General features: G+C 31.1%; 2 protein-coding genes across 3 annotated transcripts; one reads left to right on the top strand and one right to left on the bottom strand.

Moving 5' to 3' along the window:
- The first annotated feature begins 1,452 nt into the window (after nucleotides 1-1,452).
- LOC101263122 (zinc finger CCCH domain-containing protein 56) lies at nucleotides 1,453-5,389 on the top strand. Its single transcript, XM_004241396.5, has 2 exons — nucleotides 1,453-3,034; nucleotides 4,827-5,389. Exons 1-2 carry the CDS (start codon nucleotides 2,245-2,247, stop codon nucleotides 5,108-5,110), a joined length of 1,074 nt encoding a protein of 357 aa, XP_004241444.1. The 5' UTR covers nucleotides 1,453-2,244; the 3' UTR covers nucleotides 5,111-5,389.
- A 152-nt stretch (nucleotides 5,390-5,541) lies between these two features.
- Nucleotides 5,542-10,755, bottom strand: LOC101263418 (RNA polymerase sigma factor sigA). Of its 2 annotated transcripts, none has more exons than XM_004241397.5 (10): nucleotides 10,393-10,755; nucleotides 9,101-9,916; nucleotides 8,193-8,391; nucleotides 7,980-8,072; nucleotides 7,742-7,870; nucleotides 7,568-7,621; nucleotides 7,415-7,492; nucleotides 7,153-7,215; nucleotides 6,185-6,297; nucleotides 5,542-6,019 (listed from the first exon to the last, which is right to left on the bottom strand). In XM_004241397.5, the coding sequence occupies exons 2-10, from the start codon at nucleotides 9,778-9,780 to the stop codon at nucleotides 5,911-5,913; spliced, it is 1,518 nt and encodes a 505-aa protein (XP_004241445.1). In that variant the 5' UTR covers nucleotides 9,781-9,916; nucleotides 10,393-10,755; the 3' UTR covers nucleotides 5,542-5,910. The 2 variants fall into 2 exon arrangements, with proteins under 2 accessions (XP_004241445.1, XP_010322501.1); XM_010324199.4 differs by having other exon boundaries at nucleotides 9,101-9,913; nucleotides 10,393-10,619.
- Between the last annotated feature and the right edge of the window lie 8,801 nt (nucleotides 10,756-19,556).

Below are 19,556 nucleotides of genomic sequence, written 5' to 3'. Positions count from 1 at the left end.
GTAAATTATTTTGCAGCATTTTTACTTTCAATAAGTAAATTAGAAAGAGAATTTAATGAAAATATATATAACATCTTTAAAATTGTTTATAAAAATAATATATTAAATATGTATATTATATTAATAAAATATATGTATATAATTCATTGATTTGGTTCGATTATTTATTCAATTTTATTTAATAAAATCATAATTAAATCAATATAGATATTATCGGTTTTTAAAAATTTAAAACCAAATCAAACCCAAATAAAATCGATTCATTTTATCGATTTGGTTTGATTTTTTTGTTTGGATTGGTTTTTATCCAAACTATGAACAATCCTAACTAGTACTATTTAATAAAAGGAAAGAACTAACACCTCTTTGTCGACGCGTATGCTTTCTAGAATTCAGATTCAGTTTGAGATTATTCCTGTCATTTTATTTTAAAGTTTTTTCACTTTACAGTTGTTTCTCTGTTCTTTTCGACAGTTACATTTCTCCGTCAAGCTTATCCTCTTTGATAAAAAACAACTCAACTTCAAACATTTTCCTCTTCAAAATGTCTCTACTCTCTACGTCTTTTTTTTTTTAATCTTAGCTCTGTTAATATGTGAATTTTATAGCTTCTTCTTATCTCAGGTGAGCGTTTTGTTAGTGTTTTCTAACAATTATAGAAAATAATTATATCTATAATACTTATGGTATAATTTTTACTTATTTTTTACAAAAAAAAAAAATCAAAATTTGAGGTTTATTTGGTGTGAATTCAATTAAGGGCAACTTTCACATATAGCAAACAAAAAAATCATATTTGTATAATATAGCAAACTTTGCATAATTGCGCTCCATAGAAAACATAAAAACTGTATAATTCGCTATACATATAAAAGTGTATAATTCGCTGGCCTAAATTGTATAATTCGCTAGCCTATTTCGCTGCAATTGTATAATTAGCTTTGCATACAGTTGAATCGAATTAAAATGTATGTATATTGCATAATTATAAGTGTATAGCAAGAAGATATATGTTTTTCTCGCTTTATACAAAAACAGAAACACAATATATACACTTTTGTTGTATAAAGCTAGAAAAAATTGTATTTCACTGCAATTGTATAATTCACAATTGTATAATTCTTTGGCCTTTTTCTCTGCAATATTTGAAGTAAAATGTTTGTAAATTATATAATTAAGTGTATAACACGAAGATATACATTTTTGCATGTGTATATACAATTTTCTCTCACTTTATACAAAACAGAAACAGAAATTATACACTTCTGTGTATAAAGCGAGAGAGGCGAGAATGGGAGAGTGGCGAGCGAGACTTCTGGGAGAGAGACGCCTGACAAATTTTTGTCAATGTTTGATATGGAGCACAATTAAATCAAACCCTAGCTATTCAATTTAATTTAGGTTATTAATTTGTTATTTTATTTAATTTTCCCTTCAATTAATAGGAGCCCTAAAGGAAATTAGAGTAAATAAATTCCCTATTTAAGACAATCTATCATCTGACCGGAAGTTGTCCGATTTACAGTGGCATTTGCTATTTTTAAGGAGATAAGGTCCGATGAATTGACGACACACCACTCCGCTCCTCCCGTTTTCTTCCATTTTCGTAAATCAAGTATCGTAACACCATAATCTGATCTCTGTTATCTCCAATTTTGGGTCTTGAGATTTTGTTTCCTTTATGTGAGTTAACTTTAATCAACTGTTTCTTCACTTACTAATCTTGAATTCCCTAATTTCTGTACTCTTTCCTTTTCTGTAGTTGTTGTTTTTCCATCTGGGTTTGTTGGGTTTACTTTCTTTTCTTCTGTTTGTAATTAATGAGACCTAGGGTTTCTGAAGTGCATTGTGTTTGAGCAAGAGTTGGTCAATCTTGTGTGGTTACTTGTTGTACTATACTTTTTGAATTAGGGAATGGATGATTGTTGAAAGTTTAAATTGTACCCACTATAGGAAAAAAGTTGTTTTTTCTGTAACAATCAAGTGAAAAAGGTAGGATTTTTAGCTTCGAATTCCTTATTTTCAAGAGGGAGGTTTCTAATTTCTTTTTCCTTTCTGGACAATAAGTGTGTGTGGATTTTTGTGTTGGTTTGAGGTTCCTGCTTTCTCATTCTTTTGAGGTATAGCCGTCAGTGTGTAATCTTTTTGCTCATGGTTTGAGCTTTATGTTTTTGTATGCATATTACTCTATTTTTATCAGTTTTGGGAATTGAACATTTTGGGGTAGTCAGATCTGCTGTTTAAATGGATTTTACGGGTGAAGCTGGTTTTGCTGGAGGGAATGTGATCCCCGATTCCACAGCCGGGGTTGGTGGTTATGACAGTTGGGGTCCTAATTTTTCTGACCAGGCAGTTTGGGCTACTGAGGATGATTATAAAGCCTGGAACAGTGGTCCCTATTGTGAAACCCCTTCCAATTCCAGTCAGGATGGTAGGCATTCACAAAACCGGTCAGGCAGTGAGCCTCCCAACAAGAAGTCAAGGAATGTGCAGGATTCAGATGCTCGCATTATAGTCACCAGTAGCTCTAAAGCAATCGGAAAGATGTTCTTTAAAACGAAGTTGTGTTGTAAGTTCCGTGCCGGTGTCTGCCCCTATGTTACTAATTGTAACTTTGCTCATGGAATAGAGGAGCTTCGCAAACCACCACCTAATTGGCAAGAGATAGTAGCTGCACATGAAAATGAGCGGGGAGTAATGGTGGAACTGAGAGAAGAACACCAGATACCAATATTGAGCTCTCCTGATTTACGTGGAGAGTCTCAAAGGTCCGCTAAAGGGAGGCACTGCAAGAAGTTCTACACTGAAGAGGGATGTCCTTATGGAGATAGTTGCACTTTCCTTCATGATGAACAATCAAGGTCTAGAGAGAGTGTTGCAATAAGTGTGACTCCTACTGTTGGTGGATTTGGAAATAATGCTACTGGAGCAACCCAAAAACCTTCAAACTGGAAGACAAGAATTTGTAATAAGTGGGAGACTACTGGCTATTGCCCGTTTGGCAGCAAGTGTCATTTTGCTCATGGTGTGGCAGGTATGGATATAACTTTATGCTTATTTCTGGTGTACGGAGATATGATATCAATGTATACATTAAAATTCTGAAGATTGATAATTTATAATTGATTTGGCTTGCTGCAATTGTTGATCTGCTTGGTTAATTTTGTTTAGGTGAAGATCCAAGTGGATAAGTGCATTAAGTTATTTAAGGTTCCCTTTATTTTTTATGGTGGACAGCAGCTTACCTTTTTTTTCAGTGGATCACTTTTGGCTTACTGAATGCCATGTGAATGCATGTTGATGAGTCTTTTAAGGTGCCTTTTATCTTTTATGGTGGACAGAGACTTGCCTTATCATCATAAAAGTGTAAACTTGAAATTAGACAAGCTGAAAATACCAGTTAAGAGACTTAAGTTTCTTTCAGTATAGGATGACTGTAGTTCTCTTTGTTATGCTCATTAATACTTCCGCACCACTTCTATCTCCTCTTCTGTTGAAGCCATGCTAGCAAAACCTCTTTTAAACTCTGGTCGCAACAAGATAAAATTTACATCTATTGTAAATTCTTTGCCAAACCTATGTAAATCTCTCAACCTATGAGGTTGTTGAAAATTTTGGTGGGAATGGAAATTACAGGATGTGCTTTTCTACAACCCCTTTGTTGGATAGATGGAAGATTAGTTTTGTAATGGGTATGATTGATGGGAATGCTATTCTTGGTTCACTGGGAAATGTCATTGACACTATAATTTTAGTGTTGATCTTAGTTATCTATCTTACTTGTGTTTGCCATATCAATTAACCTAATATTTCTTGTTCTCAACTATCTGCTTAATAACTATACTCACTCTTGTCATCGTCCTTCTCTTTATTGATACCTCTATATATGAGATTATCTGTTGAATGACATCAGATACCGAATTCATTACATTTTTTATGTGTGGTTATAATATTGGGTAAATATGTATGACTTTACATAGATTAGGCTTTAAATACTCGTGCCAAAGGATAAATACGACTTTGTAACTATTAGGGTATGCCCTTTATTTTGATTAACTTTTGGTGTACTCGTGTATACAGATAATCCATATCTTTTTTCAAGTCTCTTTACTTTTTTGTATACAGCATACTTCTTTTCCACAAATATCAATAAAATATTGCCCCATCCTTCCATCGTTGCAATTTATGCGTCTTACACTCTTACCTTCCTTTTTAATCTCTTTAAAAATGAATGATACTTTCTATATCTGGTAACTCTTTAATTTTAAGTTTCTAACATCTCACATATCATGTTTAAGATGACAAGATTCTAAGAACATTTTAGTACATTATACACATCTTTAGTTTAAGACCGCAAGGTTCAAACTATGTAATTATTTTTGGAAGGAAGAAGAAGACAGAAACTTACTGAATCTTGGTGGTATACGTTTTATGTCAATATTTTCATGTGCAATAGTTTAGGTATCAACTTCATAAATTTCACGAAAATGCTGACATAATCATGACAATAGTTTTGCTACTAAAATAACCTTAAGTGTCAGGGAAGCAGTTGAATGTTGACTAAAAGTTGGTACTCTTGGAGCTGTCTGGTTTTGTGGAAAAGAGTGTCTGCATGATTGTTAAGGGTAAAGATAATCTGCATGATTGTATGACCTATATGCTAAGACTCTTAAATGTGCAATTGTTTGGTCTTGTTTCAGTTAATGGTTCCGAGATTTTCTGTGTTAGCTATTGCTGTCCTGTTTCATTTGACCAGACTACAAAATTTTGCTGGATGCTTCCGTTTGATCCTGTGCAAACTACTAACTTGTGTTATTTTGTGGCAGAACTGAACAAGTTTGGTGGAGGACCTGCGGAAACAGATGGCAAAGATTATGTCTCTGTTCCTCCAGAATTAAAGCAGGGCGGGGTTCCATCAAGAGCAACAGAAAGTACAGTGCCCTCAACCATTCCAGCACTCCACACAGATGTTTATCATCTGGGGCAGGGTGTTCAGGTACAAAGGCCAACTGGCATAGCTGATAGACCTGGCCAGAGGTTCTTTCAAAAATGGAAAGGCCCGGATAAGATTAGTAAAATATATGGCGACTGGATTGATGACATCGAGTGAAGGAGTTGTCATAATTAGCTACTGATCTGTTTAGCTAGACACAAATAGCCGAGGTTAGCTTTCAGCCTTGCATTCAAAGGAATTTTACCCTAGTGTTTTTTCGCCCCTCCGAAACTTGTTGTATTAGAGCTACAAACTAGATAGCTGCTCGGGCAGTCGATGTTTAATCACTTTTCTGTATTACTCACAACTTGTTTGTAAGAATGATGATTGGCTATAATCTCTATACTTGAGCCTTTTGTCTTGCGTGGAGATATTCAAACATAATTTGTATTTGAACTTGTGACTTGTTGTTATACCCGATTTCACTTCCTATACAGCTTTTTTATCTATAAAAAGTTCAAATTTCAACTTTGTTGTGCTACATTCTTTACTACGGGAAATAAATTTGACAACATTATTTTAAATATTTTCTTCTACTACCACTAAAATTGTGTACAAAGTCAGATTAACATTCTGGAAACTGTGTTTTTCATCAAGATACATCATATAAAATGGACATTATCACATTCAAGTGTATGAAATAAGTCAACACAGAGAACATATATACAGTATTTGCATTTACCTACCTCCTATCTCAATAAACACAGATACATCCTAAAATATATGATGCACAAAAATCTTCACCACATCTTTCTGACTCTTCTTTTGGAGGCTTGGGACAGGAGCAGGGAAGTAGATGGTGAAGAATGTCCCTTTGATCTTCATCTGTTCTCCTCATCAAGAAAATAAAATAGGAGATGCAGGTTTCCTTACATTCTATGTACAGTTCATTTGTAGTTTGGTCTCAACGATCATACTCAATGTTTAACCAACATTGCATCTAATTGCTTTTTTCTGGCAGCATGTTTTAATTTCTCAAGTGCAACTAATCCAACTTGCCTCACTCTTTCTCTGGATAAACCTATCCTGTAAAGAAAAAAATAAATAAATTTAGAGCAGCGGTTCAACAAAATAAGGAACTTCTTGCAATAAATTTTTCAAACCTAGTTCAAATTGTTGTGAATTTAAACATGTATAGTTTCTTTATCTTTAGCTAACTACATTAAAAGTCAATTTTACTAGGATTCTTACCTTCTACTAATATCCTCCCAGGTAAGGCACTCATTGTCCAGACCATAGTACAGTCGGATAATATCTCTCTCGCGTTCCCTGAGAATTGAAGAAATGAGATTGTTTACTTCATCCTGCAAAACAGATGAAGTCAGTCATGATTTCTTCAGTCTCTGAGATATTTCAAGTTTACGTCTTGATAAATAAGATGAGAAGAAAAGCAAAATGTAACTTATAAGGAAGCACCACCAGACAACATCCCTTCCTGAGAAACATAGGTAGGGAGAAGCATCATTGATATCACATTCACAGGTACCATTTTATCCTCAGACCCAAATTTGGGGTGTTATCATTACTAACATTCAATTGTGATTCAGGCTTAGTTTGCTAGTCTTGTTAGGGATTTGAATGACAGTATAGAATCTATAGAACTTCTAGTGCGAGAGAGCCTAAATTTTCAAATATTGGATTGCTGGTGTGATATGGTTACGGACGTATCATAAAGCTGACCCCAACTAGTTTGAGATTGAGGCTCAAGTTTGGTTAGTTATAGAAGAGAAAAAGCACAGCAACGCAAAAAGAAGGGAATTTAAGGGAACAAGATTTTATGGTAGGCACAGCTATCAAATATAGTGATAGAAAGGTATAAAGAATGTATACCAAGATCATATTTCCTGCACAAAATTATAATTGGGAAACTTAACATCATTATGAGTTGACTTATCAAGATCGAACCTAACTTTGAGTCAAGGAGGAAAGACTCATTGATGGAGCTAGTGCTAGAATAGTAGTAACTGCCACTAGGGATCTTTCAAGCATGCATCTACCAGGGACCAGGGTTAATACTAAATTCCTCTGTAATTCAAGGGAGGGAGAAATCAGGATACCTCAAAAGTTTGATTTTGTTAAAATTCATCAACTTATGAACACAAGTCACATATTAAATACTGTTCATAATAAATTGTGAGGATTTCTCTTCAATAACTTACCTTGAGCGCCCATCCATCAACTCCATGCCATGGGTTGTTCTCCAGGCGATTGTCAGCAATGTACTGAAGAAGAAAGTAGGCCATGAAACATAAGTGATGAAATATGGTTGATACAAAGAAGGGCCTAAGACCTCAAGATCTTGGATTGATAGTCAATATGTACATATTGTGAAGTGGCAGTCTTGGATTACTTGGTAAATCCAGAATGCTGTCAAATGCAAATCTAGAATATATTTTTGCAAAGATTATGGTTTGGACTTACGCTATGAAGTGTTGCTCCAGGAAGGCCATTTAAAGAGGGATATGCTTCCCTATCAAGTGAAAACACCTTGCTGCTTGCCTAGAAAAACAAATATTTTAGAAGCAATTTTGTACTAAATGAACTGGAAATGTTAAAGCTATAAGATGATCATACCTCAGTTGCATTTCTGACTTTCTTCTGGGACATGTTAAGGCATTCAGCTATTTTCTGATGGATCAGGAAAAAGCAAAAGCAAATTAGCAAAAAGAACAGTGTAATACTTCACAATTAAATTTATTAGAAACATTCCGAGTATGATATCGATCAATTCATTTTGACAGAACTTACTTCGATTGATGGAGTTATTCCACTATCTTTAAGCTTGACTTTTGCATTACGGATCAAACTCAGTCTTTCATGTAGATGTATGGGCAATCTCAATGTTCTTGAGTTATCAACTAATGCTCGGGAAACGCCCTGAGAAATGGGGAAATAGCCAATAGGTAATGAAGGTCCTCGTCATTTTACAACACAAACTAGTGTTGTCTTCAAGAAACGGAAAAACAAAACTAAATAGTAATCTCACCTGACGAATCCACCAATAAACATAAGTTGAGATTTTGAATCCTCTTGAGTGATCAAATTTCTCTATCCCGCGAAGTAGTCCAATAAGTCCCCCCTACATGCATATGAGGGAACTTTCCTCAAGAATTGCCACGTTTGAGCTTACAGTATAATAACCAATGCACAAATGCAAGAAGTTCTGCATCTGTAGCTTTGTTTGCACAGTAAAAGTTACCTGAATGAGGTCAGCCATTTCAGTACCCATGCTATCGTATCTTTGCGCAATTGACATGACAAGACGAACATTGCTCATTGCAAGTTTTTCTCTAGCCAAGGAACACTCCATTAATGTAGATCGTAAATCAGCAAGAGACATCTTCAAGGAAACCGCGAGTTGATCGTCAGAAGGTTCACATCCCAATCTTTCCTTCAGACTAAAATTTTCCATGGATTAATCAAGCTGAGTAAACAATCTCTAAAACACATTTTGAAAGAAAATACCTAGTCCAAAATATCACTATCAATTCAACTTAAAAAAAAATCCCTTCAATGTGATAGCGTAAAGAAGTCAAGCTGTCATTAACATAGAAATCATAACCTTCAAGAAGGCACAACTACATTTTGACAATTATAAAGAGAAACATGCTAAGAAGTAGTAACTCTCTAGATTATCTGAACACTTCTCCTGCATTCTGTCTCCATCCTGTTTATTATACCTCATTTATTATTAGATAAGGAAGCTAGCTACCATTAGCAACATTAAGACTGGCTTAAATCTGGTTCAGTCTCACAGCAATCATAAAGGCTATTAACTCTTTCTTATAATGAGTTTCAAGCACTACTAAAACATTGGCAGCAACATGACCTCCAATATTATGAAAGCAATGTATTTAGGAAAACATCAAAAGCAGTTGGACAATATCGGAACAGAACGTTTGGATGGGGTATTTGAGAAAGATTAACCTCATGACTCTGCTTCTCATGGGTAAAAAATATAATTCATGCAGTTTATCTCACTCTTTCTACAATATTTCTTAAGTTCTTTATAGTAATTTTCACCGAAGAGACGATCAGCTACTAAAGTCTGTTCTGATGTTTGAGAAAGTAGGGTGGCACGGTTGGAGGAAGTTGTGAGTTTAGTACCTGGCCTTCTGTTCTTCTAAATAAAGACCAAATTTGATTTTCTTGGATAGTTGCACCACTTCCTTATGTGTAAGAAGTTCTTGGTTTACGACACCATTCATGTAACCTCTCAAACGGTTTTGTTGTAGCTCTGGACCGACAACAGATCTCAGTCGCTTGCTTGCACTATTTGCTTCAGCTGAAGCTTTTGGAATTTGAACTCTTTTACGAGTATCCATTCTCCTCCGCCTAGCAGAAGTTCCTGAACAAGTGATCTGCATCTTCTTTTTACAGTTCTTTTCATTTGGTGGGAAAGCTTCCAATGTTTTCTCAGCTGAAAGATTCCACTGTTTTTCAAGCATAGATTTCTGCAGAAGAAGAAGAACCTCCACCGGATCTTCTTTGCTGCAGCTTTCATTCTGCAGTTTTTTTAACATTTCAACCATTGGCTCCACATCAGAATGATTAGAGGCAATGTTGACATGCTCTTTAACAGCCTTAACGGATTGTTTTTTTCGATTGGAAACATAACCAGCGCTATAATTGGATGACTTCTTAGCATTGATCACATTTCTCGTAGGATTGCAGATCAAAGCATGATCACCACTACAAGCTAACTTTTCAGTCAGATCAGAATAATAGAAAGACGAGCTTAAGATTCTATTTCCTGCATAGGGTCCGATAACTGCAGCAATGGCCATCACAAGCGCTACAACTATGAAAAATCCAAAACCACACACCGTGTTTAACAAGGTTTCTGAATCACAACCATACCAGCTGATGAGTGATGACTAAGAGCTATATTGATTCTGGAATTTAACCTCCCTTCTCAAGCTTCTGGCAGGAAGTACACAATAAGAAACAACACAAAAAATAATTAATTATAATTTCTAAAGTAAGGATTGTAAACGAAAAATCCATACAAACAAGCTACCACGAGTTTTTTGACCAATCAACTTATCTATAAGCTATGAAAACAGCAAATTTATGCTACTTTAATCTATAATTAGCCGTTGGAGTGAAACCGAGTTGTACTAGTCATCTAGTTCACAAAATGGATCTTCATAACAGAAAATTTCACCGAACATGAATAAATTCGAGAAACATGCCAGTATTTACATATCTAATAGCCTAGTAATGTATGAAGTTTGTGCAATAGATGCAGAATATAACACAGTTACGCAATCATAACCAGAAAGCATAAAAGGCGATCAATACGAGGGAATGTACTGCAGATTTACAGTAAGTAAGAACAATCAAATCAAACAAGAGTAATATATGAAGATCTCAGGTGATCTGTTCAGCTTATTTACCTGAATTTAGCAATGACGATTGATGAAGAAAGATAAGCGTGAGTGTGTTCAGTTGCTAACTGAAATGAAAAATGTGTTTTTAATTTAGAATGATGAAAAGTACTGGTGGAAAATAACCAAGTGTGGCAGTGGGGGTTGTGATTTTGGATATTGAGTGCAGCAGAGAAGTTAATAGCCATTGGCTGGAGAGATATTTGGTGCTGGGTTCGTGTGGCAACAGCCAGCAAGGCTTATTTCTTTGGTTTCTCAATGATACACGTACTCCCTTCTCTTTTATCATTTGCCCTCTTTCTTTATCTCATCTTTCAACTTTCACTTGGAAAAAAAAAATCTTTCTAAATTGACAAAAGTCCTTTTATATATATATATATACTAATTCAAAAAGTATTTATTGTAATCAAAATGCTAGATCTGGATCCATGTTTACTGTCTGTAATCACACTTTACCCTGACATTAAGAAAATTAGTTAGTGTTAAGCAATTGGTAGTTCAATTAATCCAAGTGAGGATTTTGTTATTCTTTCCCAAAGGCAATCAACACACACAATTGTATATTAGTATTCGTTTCGATTTTGCACTTTGATTTTTTTCCTTGTATATAAGGGTATGTATTTAGTTTTTCAATTAGATTTTTTTCTGCATCGTAATGTACAGGTGAGTTATATTTGGCTTTTGAATATGTATATTATTCTACTATGACTTTTGATATTTTTTATACAAAGTAAAAATATAATTATATTTATGATAAACTAATTACTTATATATTTGAAACTATCCTAAAAAAATTTATTCTAAAAGATAATGGATAACTTTCACATATAGCAAACATAAAATTCATATCTGTACTCCATGACTATATTTTATATAATTGCACTCCATAGCAAAATTTGTGTTTGCTACGGAGTTATTTTCCTGTATATTTCGGTTGCCTATTCTTTTTTCTATACAATTTGATTTTAAAAATAAAAAATAAAAAAATACAATAATTTCGATTGCAATAAAAGAAAAAAAATCGTTGGAATCACGCACATTATGTGTTAGTAGAGTTTCTTTCCTTTTGTGTCTTCTTCATCACTAAGAACTCCGTTGAATCTCGGTTTAGAAATTGTTGACTATTGTTTGAATTTATATATTTATACGGTGTAGATGCCTCTTTGGTTTGGTTATATGAATATGTATATTTATATAAAATTTTATCAATTGTATATTTGTATAAAGCTTTAATTTGTATAATCTTTTATATAAGTGTATATTGTGAATATGTATATAAATGAAAAATAGAATTTGTTGTAGTTTATATATATATATACCGAATTTGTATATTTATACAGTGAAGATTCGTCCTTAGTTTGGATGTATGATTCTGTATATATACTTTATACAAACAGATTTCATTTTATATGTGTATAAGTTTGTGCAATTGTATTTGTCTAAATGAACATCATACAAAAGTATCCTTATACTAATGCAAAAACTTATACAAAAACAATGCATAAAATTGTATCAAATGTATAAATGTGTATAGAATATATAGAGAAATTATTATGACGCTACTAATACAATAAATATTAATATTATACAAAAACAAATTGTATAATTCGCTATACATATACAAAAGAAAGCAGTTGTATACAAATCAATTGTATAATTTGTGTATGTATAAAACGAGAAAGAGAGCAAGACAAAAGAAAATTGGGAAAGGGGAGAGAGGGGAACGAAAATTATATTTGTATATATATATATATATATATATATATATATATATATATATTCAAATATAAAATTTTCTCGCTTAATACAAACACAATTTATACATTTGTGTTTGTATAAAAGCGAGAGCGAGAGAGGGAGAGTGGCGAACGAGAGCTTGAGGGAGAGAGATACTGACAAACAGTTTGCTGCAGCACACAATTAAATCAAAATGTGATACTTAATTTGATTTATTAGTTTGTCACTATATACAATTTTTCCAAAGATAATTAAACAATATTGTCTCATTATGTTTCATAACATGATGGGCTAAACTCGTAAAGTATAGCAATAGCCCAATGGGTTTGTTCGAGCACATATGGGCCTATACAGCACCACAAAATTCTCAAACATGAAAGTTGCATCAAAATGGCCCCAAAAGAGCGGAACTATTACCATTTCAGCCTTCAGGAGTCAAAACAATTTTTTCTTTTTTAAATATTTTAAATTCAAAATTTTATGAGTAACAACGTACAGTTGCTAAATATGTAAAAGAATATGCTAAATATTATTCCCTCTGTCCTTTTTTATCTGTCCACTTTTGAATTGACATACCTATTAAGAAAATAATTAATGACATAATGAGTTTATCATTTTATTCTTATTAATTATGAAGTGGATGAAAGTTTTATATTTTTCAAAGTAATTAGTCATTTAATTGTGGGTATAATAGGTAAGAAAAATTATCATTTCTTGATTTATCAAAATGGACAAGTAACTAGGAATAACTATAAAAAAAAAATGAAAAAGTAATTAAGGACGGAGGTAGTATTATTGTTGCCATGATATTTCTCCAACTCAATAAATTAGAAGAGATATTAGGTACTTTACCAAACAAATTAAACGACCTAAGGTGCCCATTAAATTCATGGTACTGGAAATAAATTATAAAACTGAAATTGCAATTTCAAAGTTTATTAGGTCAAAAAGTAGGGATATAATATGGACCAAGAGTCATGTATCATTAATTTAGTGTCCAAAAACCTTGAATGGACCTTTGCTTGTTGAAGAAATTATAATTAAGTACCAATTCATTTTTTTCTCATAAATCCTACCATAATAAGCTTTTATGAAAAAGCAATTGTCAACCGCACTATTCTTTTTTAAAATAAAATAAAAAATAAAATAATGGATTTGCCTTTTAACAATTATTAGTGGTCAATAATATTTTCAATATTTGAGATTCGTGTGGACCCATAGCCCCATGCATATTCTTGATTTATAATATAACAAGTTGTAGAAGATACACACAAAATTTATAAATCATACTCACTCTATTTCTATTTAGTTATCCACTTTAAAAGTGACACACATATTAAGATACCAATCATTATCATAGGTTAGTTACAATTTTATCCTCAACTTAAAAGATTATGCAACTCCCCAAGTATAGTAAATGTCTTTTCTTGTTTCAAAAAACATGCATTACAATTTAGTAATACTAGAAATTTTCTAGAATTAAACAAGGGTATATTAGAAAAAACATTATTGTCCTTTCTTGATTTGTTAGAATGAACAAGTAAATAGTGACAGATATAAAAGAAAATATGGACAAGTAAATAGGGATAGAGGGAGTAATTTGTAATAAGAAAAAGGCTCATATATGTCATTGAACTTTCACTTATTTATGCAATCAGTTAAAAGTTTGACTCATTTGTACCATTACCATTAAAGAAAAAGCTCATTCATGCTATTATTTTCTAACAATGATTTTGCGAAATAATTTTTAACACGTGGCCAAATTTTTTTAATAAAATATATTCTAAATTGTTTATATACAATCATTATTCAATTGAAGAAAATTGATAATAATTAATAATGTCATATTTCCTAAGCTAAACAAAAAGAATATGATTCATTGGTGGATTAATGAGGACCTAGGAAGACCCAAATCCATGTTAGATACCATTTTTACAATTTTACCATGATGTTATGTTCTGCTTTTCTATGACAAATTATATGACACTTGTTAGGCCTTGTCTTTTTAAGTCCATTGTAATATTCTCCACTAAGTACTTCTACATGTAGAGTTGCTATTTCCATCACTTGCAAATTGGAGTAATGAATTAAATCTTCAATACAGATTGTTTTTGGATGATTTTTTGTAAAGATATACTAAGAAAAAATAACATTAGAGTTATGAATCTTATCCGAATTAAAGGCTAAATTAGCAAAATAAATATATAAAGGAAAAGTGAAAATAGGCAATCCAAATTGAGTCAAACTCTTAAAACATATAAGGAAGGCATAATATATATATATATATATATAAACTTAACTCTTTAAATTAACCTTATTTCATATTTATGTCGTTCACCTGAACACATGAATTATATACGTAAGACACTACATAACTAGTATATATATATATATATATTGTATTCACCATGCGAGGCAAAGATAAAAAGATCAAAGATACATGTATTTTTAAGCTATCTTTATTTGTTATTGAAATTGTGAGGATATAAGTAATTAATTAACACTTGATAGCTTTAAACTTATATCCTCACATTTTCAATAACAAATAAAGATAGCTTAAAAATACATGTATCTTTGATGCGATAGACTTATAAAAGAAATTACTCAATGACGATTTAAAAATTTGATTAATTAAACGAGCTATACTAATCATAGTTGTAATATTTTGAAACTTGGCAAGCTTCGTTTTCATAAATTAGGGCATTATTGATTATTATTGGAGTGAAAGAAAGCTACACATGATAAAGTAACATCGTACAAGGTACTGCTTATTCCATCTTAATATAGCTAGGCATTCTTATCTAAGGATATTTAAATGCAAATGGCCTTTAACATCTACCAGACAATTTGTTACCAAAAGTTTACATGCTTTGAACCATAAGCAAAAAGAGTCAAATCATTAATATATTTTTAAGATTTGATTATTTAGTATTTGAAACTCACGAAACAAAACTAACAGAGGTTGGCATTAATAAACAATTTATTATGTTGTGTCTATTTTATCCTTAACGATTAGATAGCTTATATTTAAAAAGAGTGATTTAGTAAAATTATTTATATATTTATGACTTTTTAATTTTTGTATCGAGTCAATAATAAAAAAATAAATATACTTGTTCGATGTTATTTGTAAAAAAAAAAACAAATAAATATAAAAATTTATAAATTTAAAATTTTGATCATCGATCGCCATAGACTACATGCTCTACTTTATTCTTTAAGATATAAATCCTCCTCTTGCATGCCAATATTTGGTGCATCATTTAATGATAATTTTTACTCAAGATTTACTTTACCACAACATCATATTTTTATTAACTAAGAAGTTCTACTGTGAGAGAAAAAAAATATCGCAGAATAATATATGTACGAACTCTTATGACAATCCAAAAGAAAAAAGACAATAAACTAATTAATGTGTTTCCTCCGTTAATTACTTTCACTTAAAAGCACTAATTTTACCAACTAAAATACTGTTATTTTAGCCATTATATTTGTACAATATCCTGTTTTAATTGATTGTCTACCTTCTAGAGTACCTTTTTTTGTGAACCATTGAAACTAATTTGCTCACAAATGATTGCAGCAAAGACATATATAACATTCAATAGAACTTATCACTACTAACAGTAATAAGCATTCCCCTTTTTCATTACTGATAAAAATTTAAATGACGTAGTTTTAAAGACAAATATAGAATTTAGACTAAAGTATTAATTTCAATCGATTTTATACTTTGTTCTCTAGGTATGTCCCCTGCGCACAATCAATATAAATTTTTTTACACTACTAATTAGGTACTAATTTATAATAGTACGTCACCAATTATCAGTTTTATCCAATTATCAATTAGTACATTCTTATCTAAATAGTAACACGATCATTTAAATATTTTCTTCTTATCGTTATTTCGTTGTCTATTTATAATCAAATTTTAATTTATATACGTGAGTTATTCTAAACAATACTTTTTCTGTTTCAAATTAATTATCATATTTTCTTATTATCGTTATTTCATTGTCTATCTGTAGTTAAATTTTAATTTATATACGTGATTTATTCTAATCAATACTCTTTCCGTTTCAAATTAATTATCATATTTTCTTTGTTGGAAAGTCAATTCGATTCATTAGCCAAGAAAATGGTCCCTCTAATGAGAAAAAATAGATAATTAATTAAACTCTTCTTCAGCCTCTTTAAATTATGAAATTGGGAATGCAGAATCTCTTAGAATTAATACAATGATATAATGTTGGAAAGCCCCTCTTTTTAATTAGCCTACCTACAACATTCCTTCCAAATTGGCACATGGGATTCTGTGGCTCAAAGTTAATTTTTATTTATTTACCGTTATCATTACAATAACAATGTATACATGATCGTTTCGTAAGTGAACTTAGAAGAGGATAAAATGATATAGATCGATCTATTTTAATACAATACCTTCATAACTTCCTGTTTATCATGATCATTTTAATGTTACTCTTATTAATTATACTCTTAATTATCATTATTATTATGGAAAACTGAGACGTGGGGAAGGAATAATTTAGAGGCAATTTAAATTGGTAAAAGTCAAAAAGATCAAATCAGCTGATCAGTCATCACATGCCTAATGCCACAACCAAATAAGATAGATCAATTTGCAAACAATATTTGATGGATTATTCGCATTTATATTTTTCTAAATGGGGAGGGTAAGGCATTAAATTTAGTATTATAATAATTATGGAACAGCACTAACATATTATGCAATTATAAAGATTCCTCCCCAGCAACAACTGACATTTCCTCAGGGCAACAAGTTTCAATACCACATCGCTTCTACAGTCCCTGTCACCAATTTAAATTTAACTTAATTATTAAATCACATTTATTTAGTAAAATAATTATGTGATAAATTCAAATCGTCGTTATTATTCGAATGTGTCAAGTCAAATTGCGATAAAAAAAACTATATATATATACCAATATTTATGATACTATTAGGGCATTTATTAGTTGTCTTGTTAAAATATGTCTCATTAATTATTTTTGTTTGGTACTGAAAAATATTGTTACTGTCATTTAATGAGGGGATTCAGAAGTGTACCAGAATTCTGTAAATCGAAATAATGCCATGTCTCAAATTTTTACCATTTTTGTATTATTTACTGTTGAGATTCAGTAGGGAAATGAGGACTATTGTAACATTTATTTTGGGTTGGACAATGGTATCAGAGTTTCTACTTAATTGAAAATTTGTGTTTAGAAATCAACTTTAAAGATGTATAAGAAAAATGATTATTTGGTGAACTCAAAAGTGTAGAATTTGAATTTAATAATTTGTGAGAATTTTTTTTTTATGTAATTAGTATTAATTGTGAGTGAAATAAAATTTTAAAAAAATCAAGATAGCTTAATAACCTCATTAGGATGTATGTATGACGTGGATCCAAAACTATCTACAGTCAGAAATTTTGACTTCATTGATATCAATTAAATTTCATGACTATGCACCTACGTTTTATATGTAATTTAAAACAATTATTTGAACTTTAAGATTAGTAAAAATGTACGGTGTAATCAATAGTCATGGGGACGAGAAGTGAAATAAAAATTCAATAGTAATAGATGAAATAGCACGCAATCAAAATACCCTTGTAAGTACGTATGATTTATAATCAAATCGAAATTGATAATTTCAAAAGAAAAAAAGTTGTTGATTTATTCATAGTAATTTTTGGTTTAACAGTTTTAGTAATGATTTTAATTATTTTTATCATGTCCTCAATTTTTAATCATTTGAATTTTTATTAACGGGTTAATTAATAAGTTGAGAGTAAATGATTAAGTTATAGTATTTAAATCGTTCAGTTATTTCTTATATGAAGTCCTTGCATATGACTTAGTTTCATACTTTTGTTTCTGAGTGCCTCAAACTGTCAATTTTTGTACAATATATTAGTGTTTACTTTTGCACAAAATGCAATTTATCATCTCATGTGCATGGATTATTTAATTTGTCAATTTGTTTCTAAGTGATTTCTAATGAGTTATTTTTAATGTCAAATCTTAATGATAAAATTGATAATCAAATCAATAACTAGTTATTGATAAATTAAGTCGATAAACTTCAAAATTAAAGCAAACTAACTGATGCACATCCCTAGCCCTAATTGTTTGAAGTCTTTCGATTCGAGTGATAAGAAAATATCGTTTCTTTATAAATACAACTTGAAGAAGTATTTTAGTCCGTAATAAAATATCGTACAGTACTTATCGTTATTTGTGAAATATTTTCCATGTATGAAAAGTGAATTGGTCCAAGGACCAATCCTGGTCTTTCTCCTAATGAATTTCCTTTGCTACTCCTCTTCGCTACCTGGAGCCAAGTTTATACTTATTGTTAAGAACGGACGCACATGTGATCTATCTAATTAATGGATTAGCTTTACTAAGATTTATCCAGTCTTCTATAGTAACTTTCGGACCATTTCATTCATTGTCTTTTTCTCAACCTCTCCTCAACCATTTCAGAAAGTCAGGCGAAAGCAAATAAATTTCCTTTTTTGGATAATAAAAAAGTCTATGATTCTCATCTCAAAAAAAAGTATTTCAAATATGAAATTATCTTGATATTATTTACTAATAATGTGAGTGTAACTTTGAATATTTATTTACCCAGTTTCACTCCTAAATTGTATCTAAGATTACGAATCATCAATAGGTTTTTCGTTGTCTACTTATTTAAATATAGTTATAATGGCATTAATCGAAATGCTCTCGATTGAAGCTTTGATGATGTTGTATTTTGCATTACTTGAAAAACATTATAAATTATATTTATGGTGAATAACATCACTTCTAAGTTAAGAAATTATTTGCTTAAATTTAGAAGTGGAATTAGAATTAACACAAGTTTAACATGATCTAAGCTGGCTAGAGTAGATGGACAAAGTAACTCCAAAAAATTAAGTACTGCTCAAGAATCAATTGTTATGATCATTTAATTTTACTTTTTGCTTTCGTTATAAGCCGTAATGATGTGAAAATTTAAGGAAAAATGTATATGATAATTACTTTTATATATCATTGGTTCTTGGAAAACAACTTGTTAAAATTGAACAATTATTTATGAGCTACGCCGGATATATTGATTTATTTCCATATATTAAAATGTAAAAATATTTTTTCAAATAAATTTTATAATAATTTAAATTTTAAAATTATCAATCAATTATTATGTTTATCAACTAATAGTGCAACACAGATACATAAACCAATACAAGAAAAAAAAAGAGTTTCATATAAAATTTGTTTCATCAATATCATGATTAATGTATAGTTCATCTACCAAATATATAACTTGCCTAGTCACTAATCTTTTCCTAACTACTTGACCATAATCCCACTACCCACCCCTTAATAGAATCTTTTTTACGAGTGCCAGAAGC

The sequence above is a fragment of the Solanum lycopersicum genome, chromosome 6 (assembly GCF_036512215.1).
Source record: "Solanum lycopersicum chromosome 6, SLM_r2.1".
Classification (NCBI taxonomy): Eukaryota; Viridiplantae; Streptophyta; class Magnoliopsida; order Solanales; family Solanaceae; genus Solanum; species Solanum lycopersicum.
Note: the sequence above shows the minus strand (reverse complement) of the source record. Positions and strands in the feature narration are given on the sequence as shown.